Below are 10,000 nucleotides of genomic sequence, written 5' to 3'. Positions count from 1 at the left end.
TGATCAAAACAGCGAACACTGAGTAATTCAAAGAGATAATATTCTGAAATAAAACCATACTGAACCAGCTATCACAATCAACAGGATATTCATAAAACATGTTCTTGTAAAATTCATTTATTACAAAATCCTTCACCAACCCTAACAAATTTTGGCAATTCAGTCCACCAGGAACATTATCGTTTAAAATCAAACAAGAGACAACGATTAACAAATCTGTGCGCTTTTGAAAACAAAAACAAAGATAAAAAAAAAAGTATATGACACATTTGCTTCAAAACACTAAATAGTATAGCGTAAAGATAAAGATAATATTGAATACAAGCAATAAATGTAACAAACAATACATGTGACCTTTAAACTTAAATGAACTTGAATGAAAATACGGATGAATTAAGACTAAATGATTTCTAGTAATACCCTATAATTCTACCTTTTTCCTCTTCTTGTTTCCCTTTTTGGGTTTTTTGGCTGCCTCCGCTCCTTCACGTTCCTTCCTTCCCTGAAATAATGAAATATATCCATTATAAAAAACTCACAACAAATTCCCTGGCAAAGGATTTTACAAAAATCTACTCGTTCTTTGCTGTTTCAAAGACCATCTCTGTAAAATCTAGCACATAAAATACAGTTTCCTAAAACACTCAACACTGACTAATGCAGGCTTCCAACTATACCGGAACTCTTTATGAAAGCCAAAGAATTCTATGACGATCAAGTACAAAAATTCATCTAAATCCTGAAAATATAACACCTTTGACATTACCTAATTTAACCCAATAGCACTGTAGAATTTTACAATTATCTTTTAATCTTTTAGCCTTCAGATGAGGTGAGGTTCTTGTCATGGCTGACTTGGTTCTGGCTCCAGGTGACGGATCATTCCTGTCATGCTATTATGCAGTACATTTTATGCTGTTCTTTAAAAGACTCCCTCATGCCTACATGTCATAATGCCTTGGGGCACTGCCTGAGAGAGAAAGAGATGGCTATTGCTTTGTATAAAGGGCAGCATTTAGTATATAATTATTCACCTGCTATGCCTGGAAGATGTCACGAACCAAAACATTGCACTCTCTTGTTGCTGCTGTAAACTTTTAAGTAACCTTTACTCTAGTTTACAAGGTCAGTCTTCTTGTGTGAACTACTCAAACTGTCATATGGTGCCCTACCAGTGTAACTTGAAGTATGACACACAAAATGGAAGTACTGAAGACTTGGGAGAAGTAGCCTTGTATATAATTACATACAATCTCTTACTTCATAAGAATAAGATATGCAAGATGAGAGAAAACCTCTTTTTTATAACTCAATAATAACATATTCCATCCTGTACACAGAGGATAACAAACCTAATTTATTGATATGGACTCTTATGTACCTATTCAGTTACTAAAGATTTGATCTAGCAAACAAAATTGACATCTATGAATATGCAAAATCAAAAAAATCATTTTTGGATACAAGTAATACAACAACAAATAGTGCAATACACCAGCTGCATCCGAAACAGGACCCTGAGGCAAATCCAGTCGGCATATTCCCATACAAGAGTACTTTCTTATATATATAAACATACTTTTTATATAAATAAACATGTCATGATAATAGCAAGCCTGATTATACAATAACATCAGCTTTCTAATGATGTAATACGCAATACAGCCTGATGTTCACTTTTTATATAACTGAAGAAAAACTTTGGAAAGTAGCAAAAGCAATTAATAAAAAATCCTTCCGTACATTTATATGACTATCTAATGTTAAGATTACAGATTATAGTTTCAGACCAACAGAAAATATAGAAAGACACAATGCATCAAAAACACAAAGTAGACTATACATTAACTTCTTTGACATTTACATCATACTATGAAATACAACCTATGAAAGGAAACACCAATTTGAATCGTAAATTGTTTTCTATACACTAACTTATCCAAAGAAAACCAATCAAACATAATTTCTACATAACTAAAAAGATGTAACAGTAAAGTAAAGTAAAGTAAAGTAAAAGTAAAGTAAAGTAAAGTAAAGTAAAGTAAAGTAAAATAAAGTAAAGTAAAGTAAAATAAAGTAAAATAAAGTAAAGTAAAGTAAAGTAAAGTAAAATAAAGTAAGTAAGTAAAGTAAAGGAAAGGAAAGGAAAGGAAAAAGGAAAGGAAAAAGGAAAAGGAAAAGGAAAAGGAAAAGGAAAAGGAAAAGGAAAAGGAAAAGGAAAAGGAAAAGGAAAAAAAGGAAAATTAAAACTGAAAACTAGGACAGTGAACATACATTAAACCTCAACATCTTGCTTGTCATACCAAAAAAAAGAAAAAAAAAAGAGATAGAAGACTCCCAAATTTGCTGTTACTATGAATGCTAAGAAAGCTACTGAATAAAGAAAGAACTATAATAGAAAGAAGTGAGAGGAAATGAAATGGTATTTTGGGTAAGATCATGAGATTACAAAAGATGGCTTTCAGGCAATTGGCAAAAATTATGTGCTAAACATAACCTAGCACATATTTATTTAAAAAAACTATTATTATCATAACTTCTAAAATCTGAAAAGAAAGAGGATACTTTCTTTTTATACTACATTAACCTCTGCACAAATTTTAATATAGTACAAATTATATAAAACAAATTTATATAAAAATTAGAACAACAACAAAAAAGACTACAGACTGTCAAATAAAAACACAAAAGAGAAATGTAAAGATTAATGTACAGAAGTAACAACTGAAGCAAATTAAAGACAAGGCATTATCCCAGGTAGTTTTAGCCCAATGCTGACAGGTGTGTCACGCATCATTCAGGTCACACTCAAAAGCATGAGGAACATACAATTTTATCCACAATATTTGCTCTGCTGTATATAAGATATTCCAGGATATGAGGCTAAATAGAGACTTTTAAGGGAGTGTAACTCTTCATTGCTTGTAGTTATGGACAAATAAGCAAATAACTGTTTAGTGCACACAAGGTCAACCACTCGTAGTATAAGGTACGTACCAATAGGAAATAGACAATGAAAAAATAAATAAATAAATAAATAAAATAAAATAAAATAAAATAAAAAATAAAATAAAAATAAAAAGACAATAAAAATAAAAAAGTAAGGTAAAGATTAATGAATTCAGAAAATAATGAGATAACCCAAAAAGTGTAAGTTATTACAAACTATAATAGTACAAACTGTTATCCAAAGCAGAAAATAGAGGGATGGAAGGTCACTTTGCATTAGCTAGCCTATGGTATGCATACATGGAGGAGGAAACTTGGGAGGAGCAAGGGCATAAGCACCAACAGGTAAACTACACATGTAGGTAATTAGCACCAGGTACACCTGTATGGATTTTTGTTTATTGCAATCTTGCATATGGCATTTGATAACAACACTGCACATAAATATACATGCATGAATATCCAAAAAACACTTTTATATCAATATCGGAAAAAAATGAAAATCACAATGATTTATGATGAAAAATTTAGTGAGATTTAGTTTTAATTTTATTTACATTTACACATGAAATATGCTTTCCAACAAGACTCTCCGGGTAATACCCTGTACCTTATAAAGAGGTCTGTATGTAGGCTGAGTATGAAGAACTGATGTTGAAAAATAAAAAGTAAAAATTATGATGATAATGTTTTGGTTTGCTTTGCTCTAACAGTTTGTACCATGCAACCTCTACAAATTAAATTTTGACTCGTAATTGGTAGTTTCCGTTGTAAAGAGCACTTTGACATGAAGGGCATGTAGGAGTTAGATTTCTTAATTTTGGAAAAATAAGCGAGGTGTAGATTATTTACTGCTGAAGATGATACTAAAGTAAAATTTATATGGAGTTTTGAAAATCAGTTTTAAGCACGTTCTTCATAAATAGTTGAAACAGTTATTGCACCTTTTTCATGCGTTTCTGGTAAAATATGCAATCATAGGCCATAGGTGCCATACTTACATCAGTAACCAACCCCATGTGAGCAAATGACTATACACTACTTATTCATGGTCTACGGCCATTTTTCAAATCATCAAAGAAAATCACTTTGAACTATGGCTTAACTAATCATTTTTCTTTTACATAAATTTGGGTTTAGTCCTATCAAAAAAAGATGACTCAAATAATAAACTGTATGTGCATATGTTTACATACACATAAACCTCCTTGAAAATTACAACCAACCAGTGACCAGTAATATATACAATGTACACAACACACAGAAACAGACTCAAATCACAGAAGTAGTTCCTACCTCAGGAGTGAAGCGTCCATGGTAGACCTTGTTCTCTATCGAGCACTCCTTGAACTCCTCTTGCTCGACCAGGAAGTCCTTTGCGTCCCAAGCCTGAGCACCATCCTTGAACATGAAGAGTGCTCTTCTCTGGTCAACCATGTACCTGGGAGAACATGATTGCAAATCTTATGAAGCAAATCAACTGGGTTGGTTACAGTATAAAATTTGGCAGTGGTAGTAGTAGCACTAAGGTGTTAAAAGAGGTATGTAATGTTATTCTAGACAAATATTAGATATAGATTGCCTTTTATCTTAATTCGAATTTTATTGGCATCTAAACTACTCGGGAATTCACTGAAATGATCCAGCATTTCTTTCTCTAATTGTTTTCCTAATTCGTAAGCATATTTACAGTGATATGGTTAGTATCACTGATTCCGCTGGTTATCTTTTATGATCTAAATTAACCCCTATGATCCAGATGACATGACTATCATGTCACAAAAAAGTCTGGCATGAGGGGCAGGTGACATGAAAATCTGACTACGGACTGGGGTAACACAAACTTGCCATCATGAGCATTTCAGCTGAAAGCCAGAGTGAAGGTTGGGAGTGCACGAAACTTTTGGAGGGTGATTAGATTCATTTGGCATTTAGGAAAAGGTTTTTACATTATTTTTATCGATAAACGAGTGTGGAATGCACTATCCATGAGCCGTAACTGGAAGAGGCCAGCTTCAGGGAGGATGCACGTTATATTACAGAAAACTGAATATTACAAAAAGATTTTTAAAAATTACACAAATAACAAAATGTTACTTATTGTTACTATTCTTGCACCAAGTTATGGACTACCTAGAGAGATGATATGGAGTCTGTGCAAGGAAAAGCCTATTACCAACTGGATAAAGCAAACCAAATGATAAACATGATCACTGAATAATGGCAAAAAAGCTAAAAACGTTTATGAAGAAAAAGAGAAATTAACATTGCAAAAGGGAGGGCTAGAGTCTTGTCACCGCACATGCAGGCTCACGTATGCCCAGTCTACAGTCATGCTCCCGTCAGAGTGGCCAACCAAGTGACCGTATTTTGGGCCATATCATGGCGGTGAAGCATCTGGATCCAATGGATTAATTACATATAACTGGGCAAATATCTAGAGTTAAGTATATGCAAAGATTACAAGACATAATGAACATCTGTCTACATTCCTCCTTCTTGTAAAAACATTTTGAAAATTCCCAAGAAAAAATCGCACCAGTAAACAAAATATAAAGATGCAAATTTCCATGCAACACTACCCCATTCTATTTTCAAGAGTGGTCAAACAGGCTCAGATGTTGCTTAGCGATTTACATTAATGCAAGATTTACACTATGGCTGTGAGGATGGAATACCTATAATCGTTGAACCTGGTTGTATGATATTATTCATGCATATATATTCTCTCTCTCCTTTTAAAAAAACACCTCTAACAAATAACATACACCAGGGGACATGGCTGCACTTCAAGACATGAAAAAAAAAGCACACACTATATCATGTGTCACAGAAAGAAATATAGCTTAACCCAATTCAAGACACCTTGAAAACTGACGTAACCTCTACGTGCTCTAAGCCCAAGAGACCGAGCACCAAGCATGACTAAAGCCACAATCCACTACATCAAAGTAAAGCATGTCTTCTGCATATGTACTGTGACTCCTTTATAAGTAAGCCATCCTAAATGTATTTATTACCTTAAGATTGTCTCAGGCAGAAATATCTGATATATCATACTGGTTGTTTATGCATTGGTCATTCATATAGTGCCTATGAGGTTGTCATTACTTCTGTAAATATAAAAATAAATATGCTATTGTAAGTGCACCAAGCATGGCATACCCTAGAATGTCAAAATTAAAAATGTCAATTCTATCTTAATTACCTGTATATGCTGATCATTTACAGTGTTTAAAAAATGCTAATTCAAATAGGCCTAAGGTAGAAAATCCACTGGTTCATATTATACAGTGTTTATAAAACTTAACCCGTACATGAACATCCTATCATGGGAAAATCTGGCTATGAGCTGCGGTGATGTGAACTTGCCACTGTGAGCATTTTGGCTGAAGGCTTGAGTAATGGAACAGCCTTGGCACGAGTGCAGAAAGCTCATTTGGCGTTCAGGAAGGGGCATTTGCATTATTTCCATCGATAAACTGGAAGAGCACCAGCTCCAGGGAGGACGCTATTTCCATGCTCAGATCCTTTTCCTGGCTGCTTTGACCAGCAGTGCGGATTGTTTAAAAAATGTCACTTATTTTTTACTATTCTTGAACTGAGTTTTGCACTACCTATTGATAATAGGGAGTGTGTAAGGAAAACAGTATATTACTATCTGGATAGAGTAAATCAAATGACAAATATGGACATTGAAAAATGACAAAAAAGCTTAAAAACACTACAAAAGGGAGACATGGAGTCTTGCCACCGCACCCGAGCGTTTTCATGTGCCCGGCCTATAAGCTGTACACCCATGAGAGTGGCCAATCAAGCAAGCCTAATGCATGTACTTTTTGCAATAAGATGGCATCCGGATCCTATGGGTTAACATAAACATTAGCCCTAAATAAAATGGTGCATTCTAAATCTGTATCAATGGAAAACAAATCAATATGAAAATAATAAACCTTAGAGCCAAACAGACACTTATGCACTTATGCTGGATGTGAGCAGAAGAAATGCAGCATAGACCATTTATTTTCTCTGCAACATGTAAAATGAAGCCAAACAAAATATTTTACAAGGATCCATGAAAGGGCAAATACTAATTCTATACTGAATAAAGAACACTGGCAAGTACCAAATATTTACCGAAAAAGTTTCTAAAACTGGCATCATTCCATTCTGAGACCATAGTAATCTTGTTGACTGAGAACACCTGAATCTCCATAATTACTTCAAACGTCACTCATCCTTTTACAACCCTTTATAATCATCTTTGATGTTCTCTATAAACTTTATTCTTTCTATGGGAATTTTAACTTAATTACAAAAGTAATTCTATATCTAAAATAAATACATTTATACTGATGAATATACATATACAAATATATATCCGTAAAAATAAAACTGTAGATTTATGACAATCGTCAATTCCACTGACCTTTAAACAGCCTTCAGCCTTGTTTTAAAAGTTTCTAGGCTCCAGCTCTCAGAGACAAGCAAACAGACTATAATATCTCTGTCTACCTTCTGCAACTCAATTACCCCTATCCAAAGTTCTGAACAAAGCTTTGATATCATCAGATTAAAAAATATCTATCTTCAGCAAAGTAAAATTCTCATAGTTTCCTCTAACTTCCATAAATTATTTGCCTTCAAACACTGCTATGAGACAAAATACCTTTTTTCTTTTCAGTGACAAACAACCCCTTCCTATCCACAGAGCTTTATCTCTAAACAATATAAGATAATGGGTTCATCTGTTCCTTCCTATGATAAACAAAAATTCTAAAATCACACACTACTCTCTCCGAAATCTTTGCCTCTCAACCACTGAGTGAATGAACAAATAAATTTACACCAGAAATCCAATCTTCCTCTCTTTTCTATGAAACATTAACCTCAATGTTGTAAGATACACTAATCAATATTTTCTTCCATTCAATAAATAAATCAAATTTCTCCAAGTCCTCTCCCTTATAAAAATCTACTTTTCCAAAATAGGTTGTGAAAGTAATTGATAAAATTCTTCCTTCTCTTCCGAGTTAGTCTAAACAAACATGCTCCATTCTACAAACTTCCAAGTCACAATAAATAAATCTTCTACATCTTACCCTCTGGCTTTCTTACCTCTCCGCCTGTATGTGGTTGTTATACAGTGCACTCTGCCAGAGCTTCGTGATGTCTTCTGCTTTTTCGGGAGTGAGCTCATCCTTGACCTGAACAAACATCATGAGGGTGCGGCCTTTCTTGCTCATCTTCAGCAGCTGCTCGGGGTCTCCTATGTTGCTCGGGTCAAAGTTCATCTTGGGGGGAGATCGCAGGTGTTCTGGCAGCTCATCCTCAGGGAGTGGTTCTTCATCTTCCTGAAAATAATCATATCTTTATTCACATAATCTGCAAGGCCTAAATCAAAGTCTCTCTCTCTCTCTCTCTCTCTCTGTACAAACAAAGCTTTGGTACTCTGGAAAAGATATACATAAAGTGTTTATCTTAATATCTGTTCTAATTTTACCTAGTTAAAAAGATCTTTGAACTATCATTCTTCACATGGAATTTTCTCAACATAATATGACTCTCATGAAAATCTCAGCAAACCAGAAAAGAGCTTGATGTTTGGATCTCATATTGTCTTTTTTATTTAGAGATCTTAAAAAGTAAATATAAGAAATGTTATATTTCTATTAGGCAATTAAAGATGTGCCTGAAAAATGACTGTGATATTTTTTATCCAAGTTAAGCTTTCTTATACAGGACTGTGTGCACATGGTCAATGAATAATAATCTGCAAATGAAAATTGAAAGTATTTCCTTAATCCACTTTCAAATACTGATATTCAAAAACCATACAATTCTAAACAGTTGTGAATTCATTGTTCTAAAACACACACACACACGCACGCACACGCACACGCACACGCACACGCACACGCACACGCACACGCACACGCACACGCACACGCACACGCACACGCACACGCACACGCACACACACACACACACACACAGAGAGAGAGAGAGAGAGAGAGAGAGAGAGAGAGAGAGAGAGAGAGAGAGAGAGAGAGAGAGAGAGAGAGAGAGAGAGCACCAGGGGGTATCATCCCACAACCCCAACTCCTCCACCTATTCACAGCAGTATAGAGCCTACAACTAACATGCAGGGTGAAATACAAAGGAAAATGGGCTGTACACCCTATACTATCTAATTCAGGGGGTTACCAAGCCTCAAACCTGCCTTGAAACATAAATAATCCCAAAGTATTCAAGAAAGAATAGAGCCAAGGACTGGGTACGGGTCTTCCACAGGAGGGGGAAACTTGTGCTCATACTCAACAAATGCTGTGGACAGTACATGAATTACATGTCATAATTAGTCTCATCTAGTCATATAGTGGTATGCTCTGCACAGCATATATACATTTTTCTTTCCATTTCTGTTTCCTTCACTACCTCCCGTAAAGCTAGTAGTGCCATCAGTCCTTGGAAACAACACAGCTCTATGTCTTCCTAGGTGAGTGTGTCAGAGCTATATCCCAAGTACTACATAATATATGTGGGTCTTCATCTCACAGATTAGTGTACTGGGCAGGACAGCCTCCTGTATCAAATAACATTGTATTCTGGATAGATCCTCTAACCAATTCCTTCTTTGTGATTGGTACCTATGCTCCATCTGCTATACAAACATGGAGGATTCTTTTTATTCCGGAGTGAGGGTTGGGGCCAGTAGCACACCCAGGAGAGTCACATTATTGGATAATTGAGACATGTTTCATATACCTTTTCCATATTTTTCTCTGCAATTTTCTTGGTAACCTTCAAACCCTCTTCTACTATTAGGGCTATGTTTGTGGGGTATAGGGGGATTTCTACAGCACAATTCTTATGTATATGAGTAGTTAGAGGTGAGAGAAATCCATTGATACCAGTATCCTTATGATCAAGGGTGAATAGACCTTCTAACCATTTACCACATGTATTTCTAGTAAAGATGTCAAATGCACTCCTAGTGATGTAAAGTCATTCATTATTATTCATATAGGGTACTTTTTACATCCTTTTC

The 10,000-nt window shown here is 34.9% G+C and overlaps 1 protein-coding gene across 1 annotated transcript in view; it reads right to left on the bottom strand.

Annotated features, from left to right (window-relative positions):
- Positions 1-101: 101 nt before the first annotated feature.
- The window catches only part of LOC119576395 (LDLR chaperone boca-like), an 11,495-nt gene continuing 1,596 nt past the window's right edge, over positions 102-10,000 (bottom strand). The window contains exons 2-4 of the mRNA XM_037924073.1: positions 8,068-8,303; positions 4,246-4,390; positions 102-502 (exon numbers count right to left, since the gene is read on the bottom strand). Of these exons, the coding sequence (XP_037780001.1) occupies positions 422-502; positions 4,246-4,390; positions 8,068-8,303 (462 nt within the window). The 3' untranslated portion in view covers positions 102-421. The remainder of the gene's footprint in view (positions 503-4,245; positions 4,391-8,067; positions 8,304-10,000) is intronic.

This window comes from Penaeus monodon, chromosome 8 (assembly GCF_015228065.2).
Source record: "Penaeus monodon isolate SGIC_2016 chromosome 8, NSTDA_Pmon_1, whole genome shotgun sequence".
Taxonomy (NCBI): Eukaryota; Metazoa; Arthropoda; class Malacostraca; order Decapoda; family Penaeidae; genus Penaeus; species Penaeus monodon.
Note: the sequence above shows the minus strand (reverse complement) of the source record. Positions and strands in the feature narration are given on the sequence as shown.